The sequence below is a fragment of the Egretta garzetta genome, unplaced genomic scaffold (assembly GCF_000687185.1).
Source record: "Egretta garzetta isolate BGI_Z169 unplaced genomic scaffold, ASM68718v1 scaffold2, whole genome shotgun sequence".
In the NCBI taxonomy this organism is placed as follows: domain Eukaryota; kingdom Metazoa; phylum Chordata; class Aves; order Pelecaniformes; family Ardeidae; genus Egretta; species Egretta garzetta.
In genome coordinates, this window is record NW_009258894.1 from 1,452,771 (window position 1) to 1,467,675 (window position 14,905).

General features: G+C 38.2%; 1 protein-coding gene across 1 annotated transcript in view; it reads right to left on the minus strand.

Moving 5' to 3' along the window:
- FMN1 (formin 1) overlaps nt 1–13,921 on the minus strand; it is a 145,485-nt gene extending 131,564 nt beyond the window's left edge. The window contains exons 1-3 of the mRNA XM_035889787.1: nt 12,530–13,921; nt 10,344–10,461; nt 335–367 (exon numbers count right to left, since the gene is read on the minus strand). Coding sequence (XP_035745680.1) covers nt 335–367; nt 10,344–10,461; nt 12,530–13,921 — 1,543 coding nt within the window. The remainder of the gene's footprint in view (nt 1–334; nt 368–10,343; nt 10,462–12,529) is intronic.
- Between the last annotated feature and the right edge of the window lie 984 nt (nt 13,922–14,905).

Below are 14,905 nucleotides of genomic sequence, written 5' to 3' on the forward strand. Positions count from 1 at the left end.
TTCCGATCAGACTCCAAATCTTAACTTTGCAAAATTTCACACTCAGCATTGTGGGATAGATCTGAAAGTCAAAGAAATCAACCCAAGTTCCTCTCACTTTAGTGGGACAGCAGCCACTGAAACTGAAGTAAGGTAACCTAGAATTCTGAAAACAGTTCCTTATTCATATTACAGAACTTCTGAAGTCTTTATTAAATTTTTAGTCCTAAACAGTGGTAGGTACTGCAGACTCTGCCTTTCCCATTTTTATTCCATCAAGGAAATACTGCTTTTACAGTAACAAGAGAGACCAAAGACTAGACACAGACGAACAACATTACACTGTTCCACCCACCTGGTGGTCCCTCCTTGTAAAGCTTTAGGTGAGCTAGAGACAAAAGCATAAGTAAGATTGTATTTAAGCTTCACACAGAGAATTTATATTTTTACACTCATTAAAAACATATCCTAGCAGGGAGTCTGGCAGACTCCCTGATTTTTAGTCATTACTACAAACATATACCTCAGTCAGTATTTTCAGCTCCCATTTACATAATTTTGTCCTGAAAAAAAATTATCAACTGTTTATGAATTGCTTAATTTCTTAAGTGTTCCTAGATACTAGCACTGTCCATCAAATAAAATCAAAATCAAATAGCAAGTATTTAAGTAAATTTCTACCATGTAAAAAATCCCATGTACATTCCTTAGTTAACCATAGGCTATATGTACTAACACTTACTATGAAAACAAACTATAAATCTCTCAGCTCGATATATACACAAAATTGCATCTAGCACACTGTAGAATGATTAAATAATTAATTTTATTAATTTCTCAAGATTTTCAATTGGAAATAACAATGGTGCTCACTCATGTTGCTTGGTAAGGCAAGGAGAGTGATGCAGACCAGAAAGCTTAGGCTCTTCTGACAGATTCATTCCATACATTCTGATTAGAAGAGCCAAGTTTGGGGTGGGAACGCTTTCAGGAATTCCTTGTTTTGCTTTTTAAGTTTTTTCTAAAACATGCACTTTTAAAAAAGATTATAGACTGTGCAATAAATGTGGCCAATGTATGACATATGCCGCCAGGTGGTAGATATAAAGCATGTAAGATATTGCTAATGATTAGTAAAGTATGAGGCATGCTTCACAGTTCTGCAAAAAAATACACACTATAGCCTGCATGTTTTTCCTTAATGCATAGAAAACCAAACATGAAATAAAATCTGGATGTTTTGGACAACCTATGTAATTTATGCAAATGCTTAACCTATGTTCAGTTGTATAATCACACAGAAATTATCTGAATACAGAGCAGCAATCAAGTTTATAAATATACACAATACACGCTCACTTAAATCTTTGTCATGATATTGACAAGCTGTACTGTTCTTCACCATTTCTAAAATAAAAGGTACAAGCATTCTCTGATAAATCTGGTGACCTGAAAATTTAACCTACAACTTTGGGAATACTGGAAACAGTGAGTCACAAGGTCTCAAACAGCAATTTTCATTCTTCAAAACTGTTTAAAAAGCAAGTATACACACTCAAATACTATTCAGTATTATTCTCTGTTCAAAACTCTGCTGCGCAAAAATTATCTTTTCTTCTTTGATAATAAAACAACTTACCTACTTGAATAATTTTAAATAAAATCTTGTATGAAAACCTTTCCCACAGAAATCTCCATAACTCACATTTCAAATAGATGAGTTACTCCTCAAAATTTACATAAGCAGTTTAGGAACCTTCCCTGTCACGATCTCAAAACTTCAAGTAGCAAGTAGAAGCTTTGAAGATAAATGACCTATATAGCCACTCTGGTCAGTACATTCCTTTTTATAACAAAATCTTACGTATTAAACTCAGTATGTGGAACCATGCAGAATAATGTTACCACAATTTAAAAGTCATTCGAGAACAAATGCTGAAAAATTTGAGTGCAATCTACCTCTCTTGAGGTGTACCACACCCTGTAGTATAAAGGAAATAATTAACTTTTCACTGAGGTGATACATTAAATTTCAGAATAGCAAGGGTTTCTTAATCTTTTCTCCCTCCTTGGTAACCCCTGGCCCCATCATTTTCAATATTCCCTTTTACATTATTCTTTGTTTCATCCTCCATTAGGTCCCCATTTAGTTTTCCCCTTTAACCACCAGGTGTCAGAAGGGAATCTACTCACCACAGCTGCACCTTTTTTATTATTTATATATTTCTTTTTACAGCTGCATTGATGCGACCTTCCAGGCTTTTTCAGGCTACAATCCTAAAATACAGCAAACATTCAGGCTTTTTCTTCCAATAAACGTAGTCATGAGCAACTTTCAAAACATGTTATTTTTTCAGTCTTGGAATGGGTGTTTTTAAAGTCTAATTTTCACACATGAGAAGAAATACTGAAAGAAATATAGCCATTTATTTGAAATGCTCCATGACTGCAACATTTTAAGCAGACAAATTGTGGCTTACACCTTTTTTACAGTATGATGTGTCAGTGAAAGCCCAAAGCTTAGATATACAAAAAGTTGACACAGACTTCCTTAAACTTTCTGAACACCAAAATGATTTGTGCTTAAAGAAATTCTTAGAATTACCTATTTTTTACGAATAGGAGATTGGCTAAAACAATGCTGAAGATAGTTTTGACACATTATTCTAATCCCTTTTCCCTCACCCCATTCTACCTACTCCTTGCTGTCCTTCTTTCTTTACTTCCCATTGAACCTGAACTCTTTTACAGCCTCATAATTCAATACATATAAGGTTGTCAATTCCCCAGACCGGGAAATGAGCAGACATCCTTCACGTTAATTTTTTTCTCTTTTTTTTTTTTTTTCCAGACTTTTAAGGGAAGGAAGAACCCTCCAAGCCTAAAATTTCAATGATTTTCAGCACCTTAAAGATTCTAGTACAGTATGGAAGATGTGAGGAAGGGAGAAAGATGGAGATAGACATGTGGAGAATAAACAGTCCTAAACAACCTAATAGCCCAGTATCTAAACACTGTCTGGATATTGAGATAATACAGACGATATAAGAGTTAACTTACTACAGAGAATAATTTCACAGCACTCACTGAATTCCCTGAGAACAACAGAACGATACCCACAGAAAAGCAGCCTCCTGAAAGAAAAACCAGCATCCTCTTGATTGTTATGGAAATGAAGAAAACAGCTCTTACTCTTTCTGACCACAAAGCAGTGTAAAGCACTATCCAGAAGCAGTCACTTCAGTAACTTATCTACTTGATTGTTTCTCTCCTGTCACAGGTGAGGTTACAGCTACAGTTCATTTACCCGACAGCAGAAATGAATCGTTTTGCTTGTAATTTTTGCCCTCCAAGGAAGGCAACATTAGAGGTACTGCTGCTGGGGACATTCAACATGATTTCTTTCTCAATAAACATCCTACTTCATATTTACAAAACCAATCTATTACAGGATCACGTGCACCACTGCAATACTGTAAACAAATAGCACCTTATCAGCAAACACAAGGAACAAATTTATTACAGGATTTGTTTGATGAGTTACAGACTATCTGCTTCATCTAGCAGAGATTTAAAATACAAAGCACTTATTCTAGATCTATAACACCTTTGCAATCACTGTATACTATATATAGCAAGCATACATTGAGAATGCATGTACACTACATAAGCGTACATTTATTCAAATGTGGGTGGGTATGTGGGTGAGGGCAGGCACAATTACATATCCAGACACATAGGCACTGTGCTTCCCCAACATATTCTCAGCACTTCTCAAGTTTAGAACTGTTGACAAACTTAAAACATGGATATATATAAAACTGAGAAATGTACAATAAAGAGGTTTGGTTTTTTTACAGGTAAGAGTATGTGTCGGTGCTGTAGCAGAGGGGGCAAACTTGACAGGGATGGTACCCAATTTAGCTAAAATGAAACCCAAAAAGCACTTCTATAATCTGGGTGAAAATTTTCAGAAAGTATCAGGGTGTTTAGACTCAGGGTTTCATTTAGGCTACTACGTAAAATTCGCATGTTTAAATGCTGGGCCAAACAGAACTTCAGATTCAATGAACAGTGAGACTGGAGAACAGGAAAGTGAATTCAGTAAAACTCAGAGGCATTTCTGCTATACAAAGGGCCTCATATATTTTGAAATACAACCATGGAAATAAAATACAAAGTCATTCTTGCGCTGCACACAATTCCTCTTTCACTGCGTTTCGATTATGTAACAAGAATCATCTCGTAAAAACCCTGTGACTGTTCTGGGCCTTCGCAACGTCACATTGGTAGGACCCATAGTGGTGCCCACATTGCAAAACAAAAACTACAGTCAAAGAAATAATTCACAGAACTTGCCTTCATTATAATCAGATAACAGATTAATCTTCTCATTAGGAAAAATGTAGTTTAAAAATCAAATTTCTACTTTGAGTGGACCAAAGCTGTTCTATATGTGAACTTCTAAGCACACTGGTATCTATGGGCTTTGTGTGCTGTAAAACACGTCCATGTCAGACATCTGCTGCAATAGATGTATCCAGGCTCAAAAACAACAGGGCTCCTAAAATTACTGTATTTCTATAGATGGTATGCATAATGGAAATAAAGCAGGGATTTTCATTGAAAAAAGTGGAGCATAACTCTTCTTCCCCCTCACCTTGTAATAATAGAATCCTCAGTGTATAGGAAGGCATGAACATTTTCTCATACAGCCTTAGGCACAGTTACCACAGTGTAAGTGTTATTTTTTTGCAGATTTAAGTTCAGGAAGTCAGTATTCTTTTCCATTCCATATCTCTATCTAATGTTAATAGCCTATAAATAAGAAAGGAATTGAATTTGGCTTGAAAAATACATCAGGATTCTTATCCCAATTTTATGGATAGGTACACTGAGTCTTGGAAAGGTCTCACAACTTTCCTGAAGTCATTCCAGATGGTGGCAAAAGGGATGGAAATGGAACACAAGCATCTTAACAACAAATCTTCAGCATTAACAGGTGCCCAGCTTTTTGTTCCTACCTCAAGAGGCATGGTATGAAGTCAGCTGAGATGGGGAGAAAAAAGCAAAGGATTTCTGTTGCTTGTGTTGGTTTGAAGTGGTTTTTTGATATATTCAAAGTCAGTCTTAGCAGACAGGGCTGCAAGATCTGGAAAAGTGGCTGCTGCTTCGATCAGCACATGTACAACCCATTTGTCTGAGACCATAGAGATTTCCAAGCAGCACTATGCCCAATATCCTCCAAATCCAAAAAATTATAGCTTTAGTTGGCATAAGTAAGGGGAAAAATGTCATTGTTACTCTAGAGGAATACAATATGCCTACAACAATCTGGCCTGTAATAAAAACCTCAGCTTCTCAGTAACAAGCTAGTGTACTTGTCAGAGTATGGAACACTGACATAACATGACCAAATATGCCTGTCATGCTGCACAATAAATGCGGTAAAATGTAGTAAAATAATTTACAAAACCTTTATGCAGCCCAACCGCACTCTCAGATCACATCAAATTGACCAGTGACCATTAAACCACAAAAACACTATCTTCAACCAATGCATAATATCCCGCTTGCTGTAGTCCTGCTTTATCTAATTAATTACAATCAAATTTACAATAGAATCCCAGAACTAAATGCCAAATACCATACTGAAATCAAATAAGATGAAATTACTAAAAAAAATGTCAATTTGTTTATTTTAAGATGAAATCAACTGTTAGCAGCCACTGTTACAACAGCTTCCTTCAGGACATTAACAACATCGAGCATTATGTCTTTTTTAGAGACAAACACAAATTGTTCAAGGCCACAAAGGAAGTTTATGTTAAAGAAAGAAAACAAATCATGTTCTTATCTCTCATCTCATTGTTCAGACCATTATGCCTCTCTCTCTCACACATAAGCTGGTTATTTTCTGCATTTATGTCTGGCTGGAAACCCAGAGCATAGGGGACGGAGTCTTTAAGATATTTGAGACTTCTCAATAAACCTCTGCCATTATTTTGTATTTCATCTGCCATTTACTTAGGCACTTTCTGTTTAATAAAGAGCTTTCTCTGTCACCTACTGATTTTCTTCTTTACCCTGAAATTCGTGCTTAGAGCATCACAGACTGTTGTTATAGAAATTGTGGCACCATAGAGACAGCATTACCTCACTGCAGATTTAAGGATGATGAATAGACAGACTGTGAGAGAACAGAGTTTTTTCATGTTAAATACAGACATTTGAATTAACAAGAAAACAGGTACTGAAAAAAAGCACTAAATGGATTAATGTTTCAACTTCATATTTTTTTAACATTTTCTCCAACAGGAATGTCAAATACTTCTCTCATCACTTTTAAAATTTCTGTTTTGTTTAAGCAAAAGACTAAACTCTCTGTTTTATCTAAGAGAACTATTTTGATCCTAATGGCTAAAAATGCATCTTTAATAGGAATCACAGGATCTGTGTATTTATACCACCTTAATGTGGAGACTGTTCTTCAAACATAGGTAGTTTTACAAGCAGCAGAACTCATGTCTAAACTCCTCTTCTTGGATGTGAGAGGCTGCAAGTGCTGATTTAGTCATATGCAGCAGCTATGACATTCATATGTGGATCCTGTGTGATCTAGTATCACAGATGAGTTCACTCAGTAGACGTGAATTTGTCTACCTGGCTAGATATTTTCACCTTACGTACTACCTGACACATCTACCCTTCTATCAGATTTAATACTAAAAAAAAGGGAGAACTCTAAAAATTATGGAAAAAAGAGAAAAAGAAACTTTTAATGAAAACAGAAGAATAGAACTTTAGGACCAGAGAAATATGCATAGAAACGTCTTTGATTACAATGGAAAGATTTCCATGGAATAAACCTATAACTATAAATTAAAATACCCTTTTTTCTAGTCTTCCAGGATATAAATGGTGTAATGTACTACAGACTTTCTGGACTTCAACTGTTTTAGACTGACATACTTCAAAGAAGTTCCAGTTTCTCTAGAGAACCATGTAAGCAGCTTGTGCTAATTATAGAGAGCCGGTTGACAGCACAGTCACTTGCTCTATGGAAACAGGGGAATTAAAGGATTAAGAAAACATAAGATGTGCCAAAGTATCTTAATATCATCCTTTTAATCAAAATTTACAACTCAAGATTCGGGCATTGGGGGTGACAATACCAAGACTACACAAGATGTTACCAAAAGCATGAAAAAAGCCTGTTGCAGGGTTGTATTTGTTCACTAACTTCTTTCACTTCTAGTATTCCTAACAGGCCCAGTCAGCTCCACACACGTGTTCCTTGTTATGTCCATTTGCTTTTCAGTTGGTTTCCCACACATCAAGCCAGACTACGAGCTTCAGGAGGGAGTTAGCTGCTTCTCCAAGCTGCTCTGAGTCACTGTGATGTCTGCTGCGTAGGCCAAATGAAGCCTGAATTTCTTGCTTTCACGAGGCAGCAAGAACAATGAGGAAAAACATGGCAAGGAGGTGAGAAAAGATCAAAAGGCCAGGAATCCACTCCCTCAATATCTCTACCTTCCTGTCATAGCTGCCCTACTGCATGGTGATGAAGGAAGTAAATCAAAGTCTTAGTGCAGAACTGTGAGAAAGATTACAGCGTTCCAACTTTCAAATTTTCAGTGTTATTTTAAATACTAATTTCTCATGACAAATGAAAAAAAACCTATGCTATCTCATAAAATAAGTACATATTCTTGTACCCTGTTAGAAGCACAAAGACTTATGTCCACAGATGTATCCTTGGATGTGATGTCACTTGTGACAGACGTATTCTGTTTGAACCTAAAATAAAGCTGTGCTAAATGAATACTTACCTAATAGTTCAGCCTATTATTATTGTTTCTATATAGATCCCTATTGTTTTGGTAGATTAAACTCTTAATCCCAGAAATTAAAACACTAACATATATCGTTGACTAAAAGTTAAAGCAAACTTCAGCATGTTCTATGCTACAGATAATCATCTGTTCAGGAACATCAGCAGAGGAAGACTGGAATCACAAACATCCCTGTCACACACACAGGCTTTGAATTCTATTCTGAAATCAAGAATTTTTCACTTGATCTTAGCTGTTAGGACAAGACACTGGGGTGAGAAACAGGGTTTCTGGTTTAGACCAGTCAGTTTAATGGTGATCATTAACCTGCTTTATATGATACTTTCAAGAAGCCCACTTTGTGGACAAGAAGTTCTAAGGTACTGGTGGCTGGGAGGGAATTTTGAATGGGAAGGGGCATGAGGGGAAATGCCAGTATACACGTGCACTTTGAAGGTACCAACCACTGTCAGAGATAAGACACTGAGTTTAGAAGTAATGCTGTGTTGCCATTTTCACATTCGTTTAAAAAAAAAAAAAAACCACAACACAAACCCTGCCCCCCAGCAATAAGACTAACATTGAATACAAACACTGTTTTTTTAATTATATCGGCAGTACTCATGAACAGTACCTTCATTCGCTTGCAGGAGACTGCATAAACTCATTCCTGCAAATAGCACTTTAGAACAGCCACCCTAGGACTCTGGGAAGCCAATGTAACCAACCCATCGCACGCAACTTTACAATTGCTTTCAGTGTCCTTGCTGCCACAACTGTTTCTGGGCAGCCATTCACAGCTGAAAGAAATGCAAACCTGCTAATCGCTGGGGTACACGTAGAACTCTGCTGCGCTCATAAGAGATGCTGCACGTATAGACTTTGCCTGTTGCCTTTAAAAACATGGCTTCTCTCTCATCCTAGCTGAATCACCCGCAGTTTGTTTTCATTCAAATCCCTCTGCCAGACACTGGAGTGACTAATGAACTGCAGAATCTGGTCTGTATAAAAATTTGACTTAGCAAACTAACCATCAGCATGTTGATGACACTGCCACCCAAAATATCACAGTAACAAAAGAGTAACAATTTACATGGGCTCGAAGCCAGTCCATCCTTCCTATTCAAATTTCAGGAAAGCATGACCTAATTTCTCTACAAGTAATAGAATCTGGAGCTTTTGTTAATTCAGTTTCCTTTACTGTCTTTATTTCAGCATATGTTTTTGCCACAGATGATTGGAGTCATTAGGAAAAAAAAATATTTACTTGGGTAGAATTAAAAATGGCAAGACTATCGCCTATAATAAGAATCTAAGAGTAACAGAAAGAGCCCATAGGATTCCTTGTCAACAGCTGAATACCTGTCCTGGTCATCTAGTCATAGACTCCCACACCTCAGACCAATCAGATGCACTGTAAATTCAATTCTGTCTCTATTAGAACCATGTTATTCCTGTCAAAACCAAGTTTTCTGAATCTTCCAGCAACTTTTATGCCTCCAGAATCATGCCCACTTCACTAAAAAGGAAGGTTAAGGCAGAGAAAACTGAGGAAAGAGGGGGAAGGAAGTAATACACTAAATACAAAGCAGTCGATCCACTACTCCTATTTATTCTTTCTCATATACAATGCCAAATGGATATCCACTGGAATTGGAAAGAACCATACAGCATTACCCTGCACAATTTCTCACAGCAAGGTAGTATAAAAGCTTGGCTTTTAATTCCACATAATCCTTTCTAGGTGGTATTTTTCAAAATCCCCAGGTTCATGAAGAACAGATGGCCTATTGACTTTTATTTCATCTGCAGTTTATGGCTAATTTCTGAGTAACAAGGACTTCCTCTTTTATATTTACAAATACAAATTTGAAACAGTGGCTACAACAATCACTTTTTCCCCTTGTAAATATGTTACGTAAGTATTTATCTAAATTACAACAAACTAAGAAATATTTTCCTGTGGAAATCTTATCTGATAACTAGTTAGCATTGCGCTTCAGACATACCCTCCCATACATTTGTATAGGGCAATGCACATGGCTAGCTATAAAAGTGATCTGAGCAGGTATGAGTATTCCTCTGTTTATACACAAATTGCAACAAAAGTATTCTTTACTTTTATCCTGGACACTGAAGAAAATCTGTAGCCAGACTAGAGCGCGTGACCAGGCTGGTCACTGCCCCCCACGTTCTAAGGCAGTGGAAAAGGCAATAAAGTTTCCATTCGTTCACTATTCTGTGGCCCATTTGAACAGAATCACATTAGAAATGGAAAACCTAGTTTATCAAAAAACCCCACTTCTTTCCTCCTGAATTTGTACAGGCAAGCATTTAGATTTCAACACATATTTAGCCATTTACATTTAAAAATCAGATGCTTAACAAGTAGCAGTAAACAACACATCCAAAACATAAGGTCTGTTTTTCCAGGTAAGAAAATACTGTGATTTATCACCATCTCTGTATTAAACAAGATTAAAAATGTCAGAAACTAATTTCTGCAAATGCTTCACCTCTTTGTTTTACCTGCTTCTGTGTACTTTAATCCTACTTTTACTTCTTCATGCTTTGCTTTTGGCGGTGGCCAGACAGTCTGGAGTCTCCCTGGAGTCTTGTCATCTTGCTCTGAGGGACTCAGGTCAGGCTGTTAAAATTATGCAAGAAAAAAATTAGAAGTCTGCAGTATCAATTGATTCCAAACCAGCAACTGCCAGGCTCAGCTCTACATGTGTACTCCAGAATGGTTATCTGCCTCATTCCACTGACTGAAACAGTGCTCAGCTGGTTGGAAGAGATACAAAGAAATCAGTGTAGAAAAGTAATTTTGAAGAGGAAAATAACATAATGCATGTGACATACAATGATTTGTTGAAACTGTTCATGTCAGTGTGGAAAGCTGTCTATCCTTTGGTGAACCATAGAGGTGATCAAGAACACTAGGGTTTTTTTCTGTACCTTTTTTTCAGAGTGAAAAGACCCATCCATGCTCCTCTTACAAGTAAACATTAGTTTACACCCAATACATCATTTGACATTATAATTTTCTGGAAGCAGAGCTAGTTTATGAAATTCCTGCCCCACCCCCAGCAGCTTGCTCAGTCCACCCACCCTGTAGTACTGGCACATCAAAGCGCTGCTGCAGCTATTAATGGTCAACTGGAATGCTAAAATAACCCTTTAAATGGGAGGAAAAAAACCCACTAAACAAGCATTCTTTAGAGGCTTAAGTTTTGGGTTGTATTTTTTTTACATCTCTAACATTTCTGTAATCTGATTTACTACATGCTACTACGAGCAATTGCATGGACACAACTGCAGCAACAGCAAAACTTCTGTGAAAGTGGTCCTGTAAATGGCCCACATGAGCAAGGAAAATGGAAAGGCAAGACCCTTTTACTATGGCTTTGCCCTGGGAAAACGTACATTTGTACCAGACCGGACATTGAGCAGACATTATAAAAGCCACTCCTGCTGACTCCTGTGCTTCCTCCCTCTCCGTGTGTGATGGCAGCTTCCCAGGTAGGTTTGCTGTGAGCCGCACAAACTCTTAGCAAGCGAGGGAAAGGGGGGCGGCAGGAAGAAGCAAGCCAAGAATGGGCAGGGCACACTCAGACTGCAATTGCCGTACACGCCACGGCCAACGACTACCTCTTTTCTCCTCCCCATAGGTAATTTACCACAAACTGGTATTATCGGTCCACCCAGGTGTCAGCCAAGATTTTTAAAAAGTTAATTTTATGTAAAAATAAAAATGTGAAAGAGAGTACAACCAACACAGCAAATTAACTTAAGTACCTTCAGGTTTAGGGTCCAACCCTGCAAATTCATCACAGATTATTCCCCCTTTAGCCAACAAGAACAATCTTCTGGACTGATTATATCTGCCAAAGATGTAGCTGTAAGAATTTTGAGTTGGGGGAACCCCAACCCAAGGGTTACTCATTTAATTAAATACTTCAAATCACACTCAAATTCATTTATCATTATGGTTCTATGAAAACTTAGCATAGATTTTTTTTTATTACTTAAAAATATACTAACTAAAATCTCCATATGCTTAAGAATATGAATCTTGCAAATGCTTATATTAAGGCATAACCCGAGTCATCTAATTAGAACTGAGTTATACTTGGATAAGGTTAAATGCTTATCAGTATTTGCAAAGCCAGATATACGCATGCAAATAAAAAAAAATTACTTTAAATTCGATGCCTTGGACAAACTGAGTTGAAAATCATACATAACTTCTTGTATCAGTTCTTATCATAGAATTACTCCTAAAGGTAAAGTGAAATATTACTTTTAAAAATAAACTCAATGACAGAAAACAGAGGGAGATTAAGAAACTTTTAAATAATACTACAGTAAATATCTGCAGTGCCAAATCAATTTAAAGCCATACTTAACATAGGGGCAACCATTTTGTAATGATCTTTTAAAATCAGAAACTGATTTTTAAGTTCTCACTTCTAATCAAAAAGCTGTGACTATCACCAGTTCTCACTGAATTCTGCTACAACTGCAGATGATCAAGAATTTTGACAAATTAGCCCCAAGATGTCTTCAGTTGGGAATCCAAAATTTGAGACCGCCAAAAGAAGAGGACAATTATGGCATTTTGACCTCAAGTCCCCACCAATAATTTTTAAACAAGAAATTATTTTTTATCCATCTACTTCCAGATCTTAGGAAGAAAAAATAATTCAACCTACAGATTTGTCTGATGGTCCATCCCCAGGTTTTGATTTTGACCTTTCAAATACAGCTTTCAAGGACTCTTTTTCATTTCTCATTTTGCGTTTTATGGCTTCCAGCTCTGAAGTATCTGCAGTTGTTTCTTTTTTGGGAGGCCGTGTAAATAAAGATTTAAAGACGTCCAGTGCAGATTCAGCAGGGCTTGATTTTATTTCCTCAGAGGGAAACCGTGGTTCTGTCTTGCCGGAGGCTTTGTTCTCTTGAGCTTCATCACTGTTCTCAGTCTCCCCAGAACCCTCACCAGAGTCCTCAGTTCTGTCTTCATTCTTGGAGACGTCGATGTTTAACAAGTGCGAGAGTTGTTCCAGGAAAGTAGGACTTGCTTTAGGTTCAGCTGATTTTTTTTTAGTGGTCAAACCACACGCAATACTGGATTTCTTAACAGGCTGTTGTAATTTAAGCAGAGCTAAATCATTTTCCCTTGGTTTAATTTCTGTAACAGTTTCCCCATCCTCTGTGATTAGTCCCTTTTTCCTCACACGTAATCCACTAAAGAAAGCGGGCAGCTGGAAAGTCTTTTCAGCCAGTGCTGGTTTTTGGAGCGATGTAGCATCAGCTGAAGGTCCTTGTTCCTCATCTGGAAGCTCTTGAGGGCACTCCCCTGTAGCAAGCAAGCGACTGAATTGCTCATCCATTAACATTTTGTCTTTTCCATTGGAGTCATGTTCCAGCATACCATCCAGCTCTTTTGGGAGCCGCTTAGAAATTGGTGGGTGTAACTCAATGTCATCTGTATCCACAGTGTCATCACTGTTGCTGTGCCCTTCTGATTCTGACTCTTCCTTATTTTGATTGTTATCATCCAAGGCCTCAGCAGACAAAGCAGCATTATTTAACGCAGACTCGTTCATATTGTTTTCATCGGCCTCTAGGTCCTTACTCTCCGCGTCTGATTCTGTATCACTTGTGGTATGAACCAAAGTACCTTGTACGACAATAGCATCCTTGTCATCATTGTCAGATTCAGACAAAGAAGTTTGTACAAACCTTAAACGGTGAAGAAGTAATTCATTTTGTTCAGCTAACTCCAGTTCCAGGTCAGTTTGCCTGCCAGACATTGGGTCAGCTTGGCCACTGGTACTATTCATGCCGGGCTGATTTTCTGAGTCGTCATTACAATCATTATCATTCCTCTCATGCCAGGTGTTAGCATGAGTATTTATATTGTGGTGCAAAGGTTGAAATGCTTTAAGCACTATTTCTTCTTTGGAAGCTGTAGGTTCAAATTCAGTTGTAAATCCAAGAAGTGTTTTCACAGAAAATGTGGTGAAAAGATCAGGTTCGCTTTCTGCTGCATTCTCCAGGTCCGAAAGCTCTTTACAATCAGGCACTGCATGTTCTTCTTCCATGTTGTGTGAAGTACAGAATAGGTTTCCTTCTAGCAGTGCTACCAACTGCTAAACAAATGTTTACTACGTGCATTCAGCCAACAGACTGAACTCACTAAAGGCACTGCGACAGGCAGCGCTCCCCTGCCCTGCGAATGCAGCCGGGCCTCCCCCAGGTCACCCTGCTCCTCCTTCCGCTTCCAGCGCTGCAGCCGGCAACCCAAGTGTCCGTCAGGTCTCCAAACTCCACTTCAGGAGCAGCAAAAAGACCCACCGTAAAAAAAGTTCTCAAGCAGCGGTCGGTAACTTGTTCCTTTACACAAAGGGCTTTTTGTCACAGCAAATATGCCAGCGCACTAATCTCGGTAGAAAATTCGACCAATGGTTAGTGCTGGGACTCCTGCAATCCTACTGGCTGCACACAACTTCCTACGTGCTCAAAAGTGCCGAGCAGCTATATAAACAAGCCTCCCGAGCCACACTGGGCGCGCTTGTAGTTTGCTACTTCCTCATCCCAGTACGTGAGCTGTGAGTGAGTTTTGGCAGAAAATCCCTGACGGATTCTTTTCCACAGTCTGTCCATTTTGATAAAGGTCTTGTTTTGTAAATCCATAATCACCAAAAAACATCAAATGAAAACCCGAATTAATGAATCTGAAGTTTCCAGTGCCACCGTCTGGAGCCTGTGCAGAGTCCTCAGTTCCCGGCCAGCCAGAGCGAACTCGGGTGAGTGCCCTGGAAGCCAAAGAAAGCAGGGAAAAAAAAAAAAAAAAAAAAAAAAAAAAAGAGGCTCTGTTCCGATTTGCTGCAGGTTTCATCTGGAATGCAGATTTCAGCCTCCAGGGCCATGAACAAAAACCAACAGGACTGGTTTCATATTACTACTGTCCTAACTCTGCACAGCTATTTCTGTGAACTGTACCCAGGTAGTTATCAAAGGCTTTCGCCACACCCAGTGACTGGGAGCTCTTTGGGTGGGCAGGGTAAACAGCCGGCGGTCAGGAA